General features: G+C 48.0%; 7 protein-coding genes across 7 annotated transcripts; 6 read left to right on the top strand and 1 right to left on the bottom strand.

The window, feature by feature from the left end:
* Window positions 1–914: 914 nt before the first annotated feature.
* On the top strand, window positions 915–1,805 carry N7503_006960 (RNA recognition motif domain-containing protein; the record flags this gene model as incomplete). The annotated part of the gene is made up of 6 exons (XM_057066507.1): window positions 915–934; window positions 1,042–1,114; window positions 1,181–1,287; window positions 1,356–1,606; window positions 1,664–1,693; window positions 1,765–1,805. 6 exons carry the CDS (start codon window positions 915–917, stop codon window positions 1,803–1,805), a joined length of 522 nt encoding a protein of 173 aa, XP_056920188.1.
* A 556-nt stretch (window positions 1,806–2,361) lies between these two features.
* On the bottom strand, window positions 2,362–3,647 carry N7503_006959 (gamma-glutamylcyclotransferase; the record flags this gene model as incomplete). Its single annotated transcript, XM_057066506.1, has 6 exons — window positions 2,362–2,883; window positions 2,988–3,072; window positions 3,158–3,162; window positions 3,293–3,342; window positions 3,448–3,479; window positions 3,553–3,647. The coding sequence occupies 6 exons, from the start codon at window positions 3,645–3,647 to the stop codon at window positions 2,362–2,364; spliced, it is 789 nt and encodes a 262-aa protein (XP_056920187.1).
* A 1,801-nt stretch (window positions 3,648–5,448) lies between these two features.
* Window positions 5,449–6,747, top strand: N7503_006958 (uncharacterized protein; the record flags this gene model as incomplete). Its single annotated transcript, XM_057066505.1, has 1 exon — window positions 5,449–6,747. One exon carries the CDS (start codon window positions 5,449–5,451, stop codon window positions 6,745–6,747), a length of 1,299 nt encoding a protein of 432 aa, XP_056920186.1.
* Window positions 6,748–7,390: 643 nt separating this feature from the next.
* N7503_006957 (BTB/POZ domain-containing protein) lies at window positions 7,391–7,966 on the top strand (the record flags this gene model as incomplete). The annotated part of the gene is made up of 1 exon (XM_057066504.1): window positions 7,391–7,966. One exon carries the CDS (start codon window positions 7,391–7,393, stop codon window positions 7,964–7,966), a length of 576 nt encoding a protein of 191 aa, XP_056920185.1.
* A 247-nt stretch (window positions 7,967–8,213) lies between these two features.
* On the top strand, window positions 8,214–9,249 carry N7503_006956 (putative short-chain dehydrogenase/reductase family protein; the record flags this gene model as incomplete). The annotated part of the gene is made up of 2 exons (XM_057066503.1): window positions 8,214–9,067; window positions 9,126–9,249. The coding sequence occupies 2 exons, from the start codon at window positions 8,214–8,216 to the stop codon at window positions 9,247–9,249; spliced, it is 978 nt and encodes a 325-aa protein (XP_056920184.1).
* A 574-nt stretch (window positions 9,250–9,823) lies between these two features.
* Window positions 9,824–11,006, top strand: N7503_006955 (EF-hand domain-containing protein; the record flags this gene model as incomplete). The annotated part of the gene is made up of 4 exons (XM_057066502.1): window positions 9,824–9,864; window positions 9,929–9,947; window positions 10,003–10,924; window positions 10,984–11,006. The coding sequence occupies 4 exons, from the start codon at window positions 9,824–9,826 to the stop codon at window positions 11,004–11,006; spliced, it is 1,005 nt and encodes a 334-aa protein (XP_056920183.1).
* A 1,156-nt stretch (window positions 11,007–12,162) lies between these two features.
* N7503_006954 (MDR family MFS transporter) lies at window positions 12,163–14,197 on the top strand (the record flags this gene model as incomplete). Its single annotated transcript, XM_057066501.1, has 4 exons — window positions 12,163–12,441; window positions 12,518–12,547; window positions 12,606–13,038; window positions 13,092–14,197. The coding sequence occupies 4 exons, from the start codon at window positions 12,163–12,165 to the stop codon at window positions 14,195–14,197; spliced, it is 1,848 nt and encodes a 615-aa protein (XP_056920182.1).
* Between the last annotated feature and the right edge of the window lie 561 nt (window positions 14,198–14,758).

Here is a 14,758-nt window from a genome sequence, read left to right as displayed (position 1 = left end):
CAGCCGGCAGTATTTGGGGGCCAGACCATTCTGGGCACAGGAACCCGGATAGGGCCACGGGTCAGGATTGCATACACATCGCAACTGCATGAAAACTGTGAGGTACCGTACCTAACTTAAGTGACACAGGTGCACGTTCCACAGATCCCAAATTGCGTGGAGAACCCCGCCCAGGCCAACGAATCGCTCCCAGGGTTCTTCGTTGCGGACCACGCGCTCTTTTGGTCTCCCCAATCCCGATATGGATATGTTGTGGCTTGAGTAACTATGTGGTTCCAACCGTTTTAGATGCGGTCTTGATCGTCTCACATCCATTGATGAGACAAGGGGGGAGAAACACCTGCCGTGGTAATCAGCCGTTTTGACTAGCGTCCCCCATCTTCCAAGATCCAGCCTCGGGTAACATCTGATTGATGGAGCGGGAAAAGGGCAGTCAGGCCGCCGGTTCCCGAATCAAATCACTGTTCAAGGTTTAGGCGGGGGTTATCTCGCTCTATGCAGCGCTACTACTTCTGGTTCGCTTCCCCCCCCACCTTGTCCTGTCACTATTTCCCTGTTGCCCGACCACTCCTTATTACTGGCCACAACCCGCCAAAGAAAACAAGGAAGACAGAAAAATAATAGGAAAGCCAAACCCAAATTCAAAGTACTCAGTAAGCATTATATCCTATTGATTTACAACATCTATTGGTTCTAGACCGATGGTAAATCTCGAGAATGTGAAAGCCCTAAGGCAGTGTGATTGTTACACGGGTTTGACGGCTGACTCGTTTCCGAACCACTAGGATCTCCCTGCCACTCTGCACCGGGCACAACCCTTTCATTTTCTTTTTCATCTCCAGTCGCTTCTTTCCACCTAGACTAATCTGGTTCCCAAGTTCTTTGGCCTCTTCCCGACGTTTCGCAAAGCTATTATGTCTAAGCTCTTCGTGCAGTATGTTCCTCTGCTTTCACTTTTCTGACCCATTTAAGGCCCGGGGGTTTTCCTCTTCATCGTGGGGGCTAGAGTAGTGAGCTCACTATATATGAAATGAACTAAAGCGGCCTTTCATGGCATACAAATGATGAGACCCTTCGTGAGGGATTCCAGAAGTTTGGCGAGATCCAGGAAGCTGTCAGTGCTGGCCCAGTCCATCTCAACGCATTCCTGAAGCATGCATTCTTACTCAAGTCATTTCAGATCGTCGTCAAGGATCGCGCAACATTGCGCAGTCGTGGATTTGGTTTTGTTCGCTTCGCCACTGATGCCGAGGCTGATGCGGCAATGAACGAGATGAACAACGTGGAGTAAGAATCCGGAGCAATCATATTCTCAATCCATAATTCAGTAACCTTAAGCTCATACTTCTTCGCAGATTCGACGGTCGGACTATTCGCGTCGACAAGGCATTTGACCGTCCCCAGCGCCCGGACGGCGGTTTCCAGGGTCGCGGCGGATATAACCAGCAGCCCGGTCAAAGTTACCAGCCTGGTGGCGGCGGTGGCGGTTATCAGGGTGGTGGTGGTGGCTACCAGCAAGGTGGTAACCGCGGAGGTTATGGTGGCTACAACAACCAATATGGTAATGGCGGCGGTTATACCGCTGGATACAACCCCGGCGGCTATGGTGAGTCTCATAACCTGTTAGTGGTTTGACGTTCATACGCACTAACATCATCTGTAGGTGGTGGTAATGGTGGTAATGGTGGTGCTGGTACGTTTGATTTCATGTCTTTGGAGATCCCGAGGTTGTAGGTATGCCTTGGTGTTCTAACATAGTGACAGGCTGGCGTCCCTCCCAATCCCAAAACCCAGAGGGCAACTAAGGCTCCAGATCTTTTCACGATACCCCATTGTCGTCTTTCTTGGTACTTGCAAAATCTTTTTTGTCTGCTTTTCAGAAACAGGGCTCACAAAATCCGTCGGAAATTGAGGTTTGATGCAATGCGGTACGGTACGTAGCTGGCTGGTGGACTTATGCAATGATTTTATAATCGACTTTCGCTTGTGGTTATACCTTCCCAGGTAGACCAAATCCGCGTGGGGACACTAATTTGCCTTGATCATGTCCTATATATGACGTCTTTTGTCTTTGCGTTGGTTTATGGGGTGTTTTACTGTACCAGAAACTTGGGATTGTAGGATAAACTTTGTATGTGAAACGAAAACGTCACAATCAATGCGATCACGGTATATCATCTCAATTCGGCATCAATTCTACTTCATTACTCTGGAAGAAATCCATACAGGAATGCGCATATTCCACCAAAACAGTTAGATATTTTTCAGCCATTTTTCATGCCCTGATCTTGCAAATGTCTATGCAACAAGCAATCTATGCAATCTAGATTGACAGGATTTGAAATCGATGAGCAATGTGACTCATTCGATATTATCTCCACGTGCCACTTCCTCATGAGAAGCCAATGAAAGCTTCACTTCCCGCTCTGCCTCCAGCTCCTCTCTATCGCCCTCACCCTCCACCTCAATAGCCTTAACCCTCTTCACCAAATCGGTAACATGAACATCTGCCGATCCCAGTCCAATCCCGTCTAACGCCTTCTCCAACAGGAAAAGATACTCCGAATTCTTCCCACTAAGCCCATGCCCCGCACTGATCACCTGCGCCACATTCTGCGGCTCACGCTGAGCTCGCTCACGCAAGAACTGCGGATTCGTTGGCTGGCCAATATAAACCATGCAAATTGAATATTTCCCAGTTGCATCAGTAGATGATGATTCCTCTCCAGAGACAGGATAGAAAGGCGTGAAATGAGCACTATAACCATCTATCTCACGCTCATCAAGGTAATCATGAACTTCTTCAGCATGTGAAGCGGGGATATGGTATGCGGCGCCCCACACCTTACCGGTAGATTCGGACTGGGATTCTAGTCTTGCCAGCTGTAGACAAAATTAGCTTGATTAGCTGCAAAGTCCAATGCCAAGGTGGGGCCAAGAATTGCCAAGTGATAACCTTGGAATAACTAAAAGGGCAGGTGAATTACCGGGTCATCCAGCGTCTCCCAGAACTTTCGTTCAATCACGGTAACAACCCGACCCGGCTGTTCGGGTGTCCCACGGTGGTCGGTACTAAATTCAGACAAAAAAATGTCGTTAGAGCCAATGTAAGGAATAAGATGTTCCTTTTGGGCTTGGCCCGTCCCGAGAGACATACCTAGCCTGAAAATAGAACGCCACGCGCGCGAATGTCAGCTTTGGATCGCTCTAGACTGTTGCGGTACTTTGTCTCTTTAGGTATCTTTGTAATGTCTCCACTGTTTTTTCGGTCAGACCATCATGGGGCTCTTACCTGCCAAAAGCGGCGGACATATCCACTGATGTAGCCTGGGACTCGTTGGTCTACGTGGCATGGTCAGTTCGCATTAAATAGCTACTTTGGGGCCTTGTAAGGGGTTTGATTGTGGTCCGAAATGGTGGACTTGGTCATAGGGTGGTTTCACGCACCATAATGTGGGGGTGGTTTCCAGATTAGACTCCTGAAGATTTGTTAGTTTTGCATGACTCAAGCATGCAAAGGAAAGCAAGGAAATTGGAGGGTATGTTGCTCACCCGTATCCGAATACCCAGAGGTCGCCTTTTGGAAAGTGTGTTTTCCATGTACGACCCTCAGGATGTACCTGGTGGCCTTGCAAACTAGCGGCCATATTCAGCCAGCCACCAAGACAGTTTTCAATGGGACGAATATGGGCGAAGCAGTGGGTACGAGACTGTCCACTGATTAAAATTGGTTGGCAATGTAGTGCAAACAATACAGAAACACAATGGTCTATGCAATTCTTGTTGAATGGTTGTGATTTGTGATCATATACATCCGCGCAGTCGGTGTGGGAAATCGTGTCCCCATTTGTTTGCAGTGTTTGTCTTCGTTCGCCGTACTACTAGAATATGATCCAACTCTGACATTTGAATTGATTTACTAAGCTGTAGCATGTTTATCAAAATCAAAGAGGGTAGAAATTGACTAGAGGGCGAGCGTTCTCAATTACCTTAATGATTATCGATGTGATATTTCAACATATGGACTACTTGAAAGATGACGGGGGAGTCGCTTAGTGCCAAGTGGACAGTGAGCTTAGCTAAAACAAGCATAACAGATGGAGAAACATCATGCTTAAGTTTTAAACTGCAAGTAATGTGACACCGATCAGAAGATCCGTTCTTCTTCTATTTGAAGAATTTTAACTGTTTTTCATTCTCAATATGTACCCATTACTCTCTCTCAGTGTTAGGGTAGACTGGCAATCGACAACCCGTTGCACCACAGCAATAGGCCCTTCGTCTCAACCACGTAATGTCAACTCAATTTATTAAGAGTCTGGATTTCTTCCCACTTTTACTAGCACAGTTAAGTTCGTTATCCGTGACAAATTTCCGTCAATTTATCGTGGGTCTGGACTATATATTACTACGCATCAAATCTGCAATGCTTTAAGCTGGGAATTGTCAAGTTGTCTACTGTAGTACACTTGTTGACGTCCTTTTGAATGAGCTGGCGAGTTTGATAAACACATCATCGTCAGCACTAAAAGGTAACAATCTATTTGGACTCTTTCATTCGACAAAATGAAGCCCCCGGAGGATATGAACGAGGTCGTTACGAGCTCATGGAGTACTTAGGAACCGACTCGCCGCCGGGTTGTCAGTTGCCTAGTATACACCAAGTCACTTGGTTCCTATTGGAGTGAAAAATGATATTTGAGGTATTTCTCACCGATCAAAGAGTGGAATACGAGCAAGGCGGGGTAGCCGTGCTGAACATTGGAAGATGGGACGCCAGTCTATTCAGCTGTTGATAGTAAAATCAAGCTACTAGAAGAAGTATCTGTGCTTGGACCCAAACTCGACATTGCCTGGCTTATCTTGCCGAATTTAGAGCAGTCTGATTAGTTCCAGCATCTTCAGCTCGGAGATCTTTGAGGGACTTGGCCTCTGATCTCATGCAATAATAGCCCTTTAGGTTGTGTTTTGCCCCGTTTTCTTGGACCCTGCTCATTAGCCACCAAAACGTGCTAAACTTTAATACAATGTGACATCTGACAGCTTCTTCTCTGAAGTTTCCACTGGGAAAGCCATCGTCAAAAACAATCTATCGCAATACGAGACCTACGAGAGGGCGTAACTTGTCATAAATGCTTGGGAGTTAAATGCCGACAGCGCCTTCTTCTAGGTCAGTCTCATTCATTGAGCTCGCCATTAGAGTTATGTACCGTTTGCTTCAGCCCCGTCATGGGTCATTCATATCCAGTGCTATTTCATGAGGATCGGCAAATATTGCCAAACAGGTCTGATGTTGCTCTTCTCCAGGTTTCAGGGAATAGTCTTCAGCTCTATAAGAACGGCCACCTGGAACGACAGATGAGATATAAGTCTTGTTGACACAATCCACGGAGAAACTTTAAATATCTTTTTCGAAGCAGAAGAATACTCAATTCAAAGGCATTTAAAATGGCTGACAATACTCCTGCTACCCAGGTCAAGCTCCTCACAAAGTTGCCAGCACCCCCTAGTGCCCCGCCATCACTGGCAAGTGGCATTGTGTCCCTCTTTGCGGACGACAACTGGGATAGCCAAAGGCTTGACTTGAACATGAATGACTTCTCTTCTGGAGATCGCCCGACCATCAAACGTTCTGCGCTCGATAACGCCACCTATGTCGCATTCAACTTGCCAATTGGCACAGTAGTGACCTTGATGGATAACGTCCAGCCAGTGCCTGCCGGAAAGCTGGCGGCCGACCTCAGCGGTTGTGGCCGATGTGTCGATCTGGTCGGCACCGGTAACACAGAATCAGTCGATCTTCAGTCCGTCAACATGAACGACTGTGTCTCCTCATTTTCATTTCGAGAAATCGATCTCAACATGGGAGCCATCGAGTTGTTCCAAGATGCCGACTTCAATGGTGGACGTAATACGATATTCCTAAGCGAATGGGACTCTGGAGTCACCTACTCGATCGGCGACTGGTGGATAACTGACGCGGTCTCTTCGGTCCGCTGGAAGTCCCTAAATGACCGCCAGGCCGCTGTGTTGGCTGACAACTCGGATGGCTCTGGAGACAATTTCCCTAACATCAAGGGATGGGGTAACAACAAAGAATCCGCCGATTTAGGAGATGACGCCTCTTTCAACGACCAAATGAGTTCCTTCCGTTGGGACGGAATCGTCCCAGCCCTGGAAATCATCGCACCCTTCAATATAGTCCTCAGCGGCGGGTCAACCTCCTCTGGGCTCACAGCTGCTGTCTCCGGGACCAACAACAGTACCCTGGCGCAACCAGTCACTGTAACACTCACCAAAACAGACGCCCAGACGCTGACTGTCACAACAATGGATGAGCAGGTGACAGGACTCAAGTCAACACAGACGATGGAGGAGACCGCAGGTGACCCTGGGATAGCATCGGCCTCGACGACTTGGGCGATAGAGCTGAGCTATTCCTACACGGAAAGCACTACCAAGGAGACCAGTGAAACGACGACCCTTGATCTGTCAATCGCGCAGACTGTCAATGCGCCTCCGCAATGCTCTTATACGGCGACTTTGATCGTTCAAATCGGTAAGATTCCTCCTAAGGTGTATACAACCACTGCCCAACGCTGGTATAAAGTTCCGGTGACTGGGGGCGTGATGGATCCGTTGAACAACAATTGGTATCAGAGGGTCGAGCCAGTGTCGGTCTCTGTTACTGGATCTCTTGCAAGTAGTACTACTGTCAACATTGTATCTACTCCGTTGACCTCCTAGATTGGGTCTACACTTATGTGCACCTTGATCGCGCTGAAATAAGCCGGGGGCCTTCAGTGTTTTTCATGGAATATTTTTGTTAATGAACACGTCGTAATCTTAATTGCAATTTTCAACTTCAGGCAAACATATTTACTGGGATGACCCACGGCCATACAGTACTTAGATTAAGTAGCAACTATCCATCAATCATATCAACCATCCCTAGAGTATTAAGTTTGTTTGACGTCCATTTTAGGACTAGTTGCCCTTCCTTCTTATACTTTGGCTTCATCTGGGTTAGATCTTTCTTCTTCCTTGCCACTCCCCAGGGCACAGGACAAGTACTGCATACTGCGCTCTTGTTGTGCTTCTCTGCTGGCTTTGAGTTCTACTCAAATGTTTTAACTGTCTTGCTCATCATCGTCAAGACTTTGCCTTTGTAACTTCAAGCGATGACCGACATGTCTGAAGGAAGTGACAAATCCTTTGCTAGGTCGTATGTAATGTGTATTCTAATTCAAGATTGATCCTATTTAACCACTGATCTAGGACTCTTCCACTCTATCATGGTTCCTTTGTTACAATTCGAATCGAATCCAGTGACCGCGAATACAAAGTCTCGAAAGAAATCATCTGCAGAGAATCTACTTATTTCTCAGCAATGTTCGAGGGCAAATTTAAAGAGGGACAGGAGCAGACAGCAATCTTGGAAGAAATTGAAGGGGTCATTTCAGTACAAAGTCTTGAGGCTTTCCTACAATGGATATACCTGCACAAGATCGAGTTTGATTTGAGAGAGCCCGAACATCAGATTTCAGCAGCCATAGAGTTGGCGCGGTTTGCAGACATGTGCAATGTGAGGACAATGGAATCTGAAATATCTCAGTACTTGAAGAGAGTTATGATCGACAATCCAAGTCCCGAGAAAAACCAACTTGGAGAAGTTGACACCTTCTCTGTCATCTCTCAGCATATAGTTTCAGCGACTTTTCTGCCTCAAGGCCACGAAATCCGACGCCTTCTGGCTATGGCGGCAGTGACAGGCTACCTTTGTTACGAGAACCACAAGTTCGCCCAGGAGACCAGAGACTACCCCACCTTTGGAGCCGACCTTCTCCAACAGGTAGGATACACTCTACAAGGACTGAAGATGCCTCGGTTAGCTAAGCCTGAGGTTACTTTTACGGATCCACTCGACGGTTGTCCAGTTACAATCCACAGATTTCTTACTAAATAAATGCCATCTTTCAACTTCAATAAATCTGAGACTTATTCTGCAACAGCAATGGTTGTAACTACTCATTTCACTTGACGTTGATTGGCTCCCGCAAGATGTTTGTAGAATATGACTAAGCATGCTGATGTCATCTATTTTGATCCATTCGAAGCTTTGGAGAAGCTCCATATTCACAAGTTCAACATTGCCTGCTCAATAAGTAATATTATTTACCAACAACATGGCGGGCTTGTTCCGCCTCCTCAAAATGCAATACACTCCCCCGACAGACCCTCGGGGGATTTCTCTTGCCGGCAAAACAGTCCTGTTAACGGGTGCAACCTCGGGTCTTGGCTATGAAGCCGCCATTAAATTCCTCAATCTGGGAGTCGATTCATTAGTGATTGGAAGTCGCAATCTAGAGCGCGGAAACCGCACTAAGTCCGAGCTTGAAAAAGTCACCAGTCGCCCAGGTGTGGTACAGGTCTGGGAGCTTGAGATGAACAATTTTCAAAGTGTCAAGGATTTCGCCAGTCGGGTCAACAAGGAGCTTCCCCGGGTCGATATCGCGCTGTTGAATGCCGGTCTCTGGAACCGTGAATATCTCCTATCGCCCGAGGGCTGGGAAGAGACATTACAAGTGAATACTCTCTCAACATCACTTTTGGCTTTGCTACTTCTTCCCAAACTCCGTGAATCCTCAGGCGCCGAGCCTACCCACCTTAGCGTGGTTTCAAGTCAGCAATTCGTTCGTGCCAAGGCTGAGAGCCTCACAATAGAGGGATCCTTGTTGGAACATCTAAATTCCCAGGATAGGTATCAGGGACCGAAGCAGTACGGGATTTCCAAATTGCTGCTCGAATACGTTGTGAAAACTGTCGCGGATCTTGTTCGCAATGAGGATGGCACAGTGCCCATTATCGTAAACACGATCAGTCCTGGCTTGTGCCAATCGTCCCTCACACGGCAATACCGTCGGCGATTTTATGAGCGATGGCTGTCGTGGCTGGCATACCGGCTCTTTGCCCGAACGACCGAACAAGGTAGTCGGTCTTTAGTAAGCGCGACATTTCAGGGCGTCGAGTCGCAGGGCAAATGCTGGCGCAGTGATGGTTATTTGGAGTATGGCTGAGTCTATATTTAGTTCTCTTTTATTATATCATCTGCTGACCGCATCCAGTGAATCCAAAGCCCTCACAACTGGACCCCAAGGAAAGGAGTTCCAGGACAAAGCGTGGAATGAAATCGTGGAGTTGCTAGAAAGCCAGGCAGAAGTGCGCGGTATTATCGAGGGTCGGGGATGAGCCATGTTTGAGGGTCGTATTCGTATGGTACTAATATCCTAATATAAAGCCAATTTAATAGGGCTATGCTAATAACCATAGTGGAGCCATAATAAATTTGAACATGGTTCAGGGGAGAAAGTTTAGCTCGCCATGAAGAATTTGAGTGTTCTAGAAAACACAAGGATCATAGCGACTATAAACCAGGAATCGCCAATTGGGCCACACACCACTGACTTCATATATAGGGCTGAATCTGCAGGTTCTTAAAGTGGGATATTGCTCTAAAGCCACAATTCGGTCCCATATAGTGGGGAAGAAACGTAGTGCGACCACTGATTTTTTTTTCTTGGCTTGGCTTCGGGTTTATCTACGTTAGGCCCAAACTGAAAACCACTGCCCCACGGCTCCGCTTTAACAAGAACCGTTCAACTTCGCATTCCTTTCCCAGCGAACTTTGTAATTTCTTTTCTCCCATTCACTCCTTTCGCCAGGTGAAGACTACGTTCCTTCATCCTTATCCTCAATTCCTCGTCAGGGCGAGAATTGCTCGCCCTTTGACACGCGTCCTTTCTTGCAGCCTAATTGCGTCACCATGGCCTACAACAAGAGTTACAACCCCGATGCGCTGCCAGCGTAAGTGCAAATGACTGGATAATTTGGAAAGTTTCCTGGTCGCTGACTTGGTGGATTGATACAGGCATGCTGAGCCAGAACAGGTAGCTTTTTCCAGGCCATGACAGCATTCAATGCTCCTGCTAAACCATCCCTTAGGTCGCGCAGATGATCGGGTCCATGCAAATGGGAGGGAGACCAGCAGCAGCACAGAAACCACTACCAACTCGTCCACCAGTTCAGAGCGTCCCTAGCGGAGGCGTGCCCCCTCGCGTACCCGTCTCCAGCGCTCCCCCGCAGCACAATCCGTATAGCTCGCCTGCCCCGCGCCCAGAGCTCCAGGCACCACAATCCTACAACGGTCGCCCTTCACCCGGAGCTGTCCAACCAAACCAATATACCCCATCAGGTCAACCCAGGCCGCATCCTTTGCACCCCTCACCACCACCCCAAAATTATGGTTTTGGTCCGCCTCCATCGCAAGCAAACCGCCCCCGACCCCCACCTTCATCTCGTCCTCCTCAATCACCCGCTCCCCCACCACTGGCAGTCCCTAGCGATGATCCTCAACAGCTATATCCCCTCTTCCGTGCGGCGAACTCGTCACACTCCGGTTCCTTGACCGAGCATGAGCTCGGCTCTGCTCTCGTGAACGGAGACTACACCTCCTTCCACCCGCGCACCGTCAAGATGATGATTCGCATGTTCGACCGTGAAGGCAACGGCATCATCAGCTTTGACGAATTCGTTTCTCTGTGGCGGTATCTCGCTGCTTGGCGGGAACTGTTTGATCGGTTTGACGAAGATCGCAGCGGGCGCATTAGCCTACCGGAGTTTGAGAAGGCGCTGGTCGCGTTTGGATACCGTCTAAGCCCAAAGTTTATTTCCGTACTCTTCTCGATCTTTGAGAGCAAGACGCGACAGCTGAATGCGGCGCCGCGGAGCCCTCAGCATCATGGTATGAGCTTCGATCTCTTCGTGCAGGCGTGTATCAGCTTGAAGCGCATGACGGATGTGTTCAAGCGCTACGATGACGACCGCGACGGTTACATTACCGTGAGCTTTGAGGAATTCTTGACTGGTAGGTTACCAAATACTTCCTGTGTTGTTAATCAGGAGCCCGGGCTGACAATATTGTAGAAATTCTTCAACTCCAGGATTAATCTTTTGACTCGTCTTCTTTTCCCGTTTCTTTCACCCTACTTCATCATTGTTTTGATCATTGGTGGTTTATGCATTTTTTTCTCCCTTCTATACCCCCACCCTTCATCTAGTTCTCTGATAGAGTCTCCACTGAGTGATGCCGATGAGATCGAGCAATACTGGCATTCACCCGAGTACGGCTGTTTCACTTGATCTGAGGCTTCGTCAGTTGTATCTCCATCAACACGTGTCGTCCATACGTATGTATATATGGTGATAGTAGACTCACCCAAATTGATCCACGTTTCTGGCGTCCGGAATCATAGAGGTGTTCGATTTGGGATTATATCTGTTTCAAATAATCAAATATGGAATCTTGATTTTCATTTCTTCTATTTACTTTCACATGACTTCTAAGCATACGTACGACTATAATTTGCCATGGAGGGTCTCAATGACATGATAGTCTCCACTTCCCGACAAGTTGCTGTCACACAATATGCTGCACAACTATAAAATCATTTGGCATATCAATCGATCATCAACTTCACCTCACTTTTGTAAACCTCAGATACAAATTCAACTACAAGCGGCGGTGCTCAATCGAGAAAAGCGAACAAATGTAAAGGCCGAAATCAAGCACTCGAGTGGAGTTTTGTCCCGTTACAGATTCGACCCACACCCCCTTACGTCAAGGAAGTATACACGTCCAGGCTTGGCCGAATGTTCGAGCCCCGGTTCATCAGGATCTTGGAACAAGCTTAGAAAACTGACCGCTACACTTTGCAAGGGTAACCGTGGCACGGTGATCTCGATTCGCTTTCGCATAAGCTCGGACAAATCAGTTCGGACTCAACGGAGCTCGGCCGTTCGGCCAACCCAAACTCCCGCAGGCACCCTTTTCCTCAAGTGGAGGTCCAGACCCATAATTAACCCGATAGGCTTTTTCTGCTATTTTTTTTCCTTTGAACACCAAATTTCCCAGCTTTATAAAAAAGGGGCCATGTCGCTTTAACGGTATATCGAAAATTTTCACAAAAGTGAACATCCAACGAACTCACCGTCCGAGCGTCGGGACAATCGATCCGGAACAGGTCACTTGACGCATTGCGCCTACATATCCACCATTTATTCCCCCGCTTGATTTTTTTCTTTCTGGTCCTCACCTCAGACACCATGACGACCGAAGCGCAAGCTGCGCCGAGCAATGCCTCGACTGGCGACACCGTTGTTTCTCATGAGTTGAATGAGAAACGTTCTTTGGAGGCTGTGGCGCCGGAGCAAAACCATGAGAATGTGGAGGAGAAAGCCGAAGCTGCACTTGAACCTGACTCGCCGACATCCATTGATGCGCCAAAAGAAAATGCTCAGTCTGGAGCTCCTCTCGATCGCACTCCTTCGTCTGCGCAAAAAATGGGCAACAAGAAGATCATTCTGGTGATGGTAGCACTTTGTGTAAGAAATATCCGAACCCGCGTGTTTCGCGCGGGGGATTTCATGCATATCCGAAAGCTAATTTTTCATATTTCAGATGGCACTATTTCTCGCCGCTTTAGATATGGTATGCTTACTTTTGCCATATCCCAAATGACTAAGAATATTGGCTAATTTCTTTGCAGACTATCATTTCAACCGCGTTAGTCACGATCGCAGACAATTTCCATGCTACCGAAAGTGGATACTCATGGATCGCCGCGTCCTACCTTCTCGCCAATGCCGCCTGTATTCCCTTGTGGGGCAAGATTTCTGATATTTGGGGTCGCAAGCCGATCATCTTGATGGCTAACGTCTTGTTCCTGGTCGGCAGTTTGATCTGCGCCTTGGCGAAGAACTTGCCTATGATCATTGCTGGTCGTGCGGTTCAGGGTATTGGTGGTGGTGGCATTATCATTCTGGCCAATATCAGTGTTTCTGATTTGTTCAGTATGCGTGATCGGCCTATGTACTATGGCATTTTCGGTGCTACGTGGGCTATTGCGGGTGCACTGGGTCCTATCGTTGGTGGTGCTTTTACGACCGATGTCACTTGGAGATGGTGCTTCTACGTGAACTGTAAGCAGCTCCGATCTATTCTTTCTCTGCAGTTTACTAACATGAGCTTCTAGTGCCCATCGGTGGTGTTTCGCTTGTCATCCTGTTTTTCTTCCTTCACATTGAATCCCCCAAGACCCCGTTGTTGGCTGGTTTGCGTACCGTTGACTGGATTGGTACTTTCACCATTATTGGAGGTACCCTTATGTTCCTCTTCGGTCTTGAATTCGGCGGTGTCAACTACCCTTGGGCCTCTGCCACCGTCATCTGCTTGATCGTTTTTGGTATCGTGGTCTGGGTCCTGGCTTTCCTCGCCGAGTGGAAAATCGCCAAGTACCCCATCATCCCTACCCGTCTCTTCGGCGAATGGTACAACGTCCTGATTCTCCTGGTCTGCTTCTGTCACGGATTCGTTTTCATCTCTGGAACCTACTACCTTCCACTATACTTCCAAACAGTCCTCATGGCATCCCCCATCATGAGTGGTGTCTACGTCCTGCCCTTGGTTCTCGCACTATCAATTGGCTCCGCAGCAACTGGTGTCGTTATGAAGAAGACCGGTCGGTACCGTGAACTTATCTCAGGAGGTCTCTTCTTGATGACTCTCGGCTTTGGCCTGTTCATCGACCTCAAGTCATACGCATCATGGTCTCGCATCATCATCTTCCAGCTTATCGGCGGTATCGGTATTGGACCCAACTTCCAGGCTCCACTGGTCGCATTCCAGGCTAACGTCCGCCCCGCCGATATGGCCATTGCAACTGCAACCTTCGGCTTTGTCCGCCAACTTTCTACCTCTATTTCCGTCGTCCTCGGCACGGTCGTCTACCAGAACGTCATGGGTCAGCAATCAGCTAAGCTGATCGCTGCCGTTGGAGCTGAGAAGGCCGCGACAATCTCATCCTCATTCTCTGGCTCTTCCAAGTCTCTCATTGAGAGTCTGACCGACTCCCAGCGCGAAGTCGTGCTCGAGGCGTTCACCTTCGCTCTAAGCCGCATGTGGATCCTATACACCTGCGTCGGAGGCATTGGCTTTTTCCTGTCCCTTCTCATCCGCCCGAAGGTGCTGAGCAAGTCTCACACTGTCCAAAAGACTGGTCTTGATCAGCAGGAGCGCAACCGACAGGATCTGATTGACATGCAGCGCAAGGCTCAGGGCAAGCCCGAGGAGGAGGCTTAAATATGCATTATTTCTTGGATAACTCCCCTTACATTTTATTGTATAATATCAGGTCTACCTTTGACCGCTGGCGGTATACGGGTGCGATCGATGGTCTATCATTTGCGGTGTTTGATGGTTTTCTACACTTGCATGATGTCACGGTTGAATGCATAGCAACTTCGGTTATATGATCAAGTTGCACATATCTTATTCATTGTATTTAATTTAAAATCTACATTGCTTCGGCATGATCTCACGTTTGTTCTTACTATCGGTATCCCGAACATATATGATATTTTACAAATCAAGGGATGATAAGACTTTATCACAATGGTTCGGAGATCCCCCTTCTCCCCGATAGTCTCGGTCGGACAACCCGCCGAACGCAAATCCAAGATCCACTTGGACTCAAGCATTTCGCCCCGAAATTTAGCCATTGGAATTTTGAACCATTTGATACCGCATTCTTACTCCAGTTTCATAGCCAAAAGACGCAAAAATCAGATTTATCTAGCTCGAGTCACCTTTATCAATGATTTCATCTCGCCAACCCGGTAACGAAGCCACCACCTCACAACA

The sequence above is a fragment of the Penicillium pulvis genome (genome assembly GCF_028828015.1).
Source record: "Penicillium pulvis strain IBT 33274 chromosome Unknown contig_5_segment0_segment0, whole genome shotgun sequence".
Lineage (NCBI taxonomy): Eukaryota > Fungi > Ascomycota > Eurotiomycetes > Eurotiales > Aspergillaceae > Penicillium > Penicillium pulvis.
The sequence above is the reverse complement of the archived record's forward strand: the minus strand, read 5'-3'. Positions and strand labels throughout refer to the sequence as shown.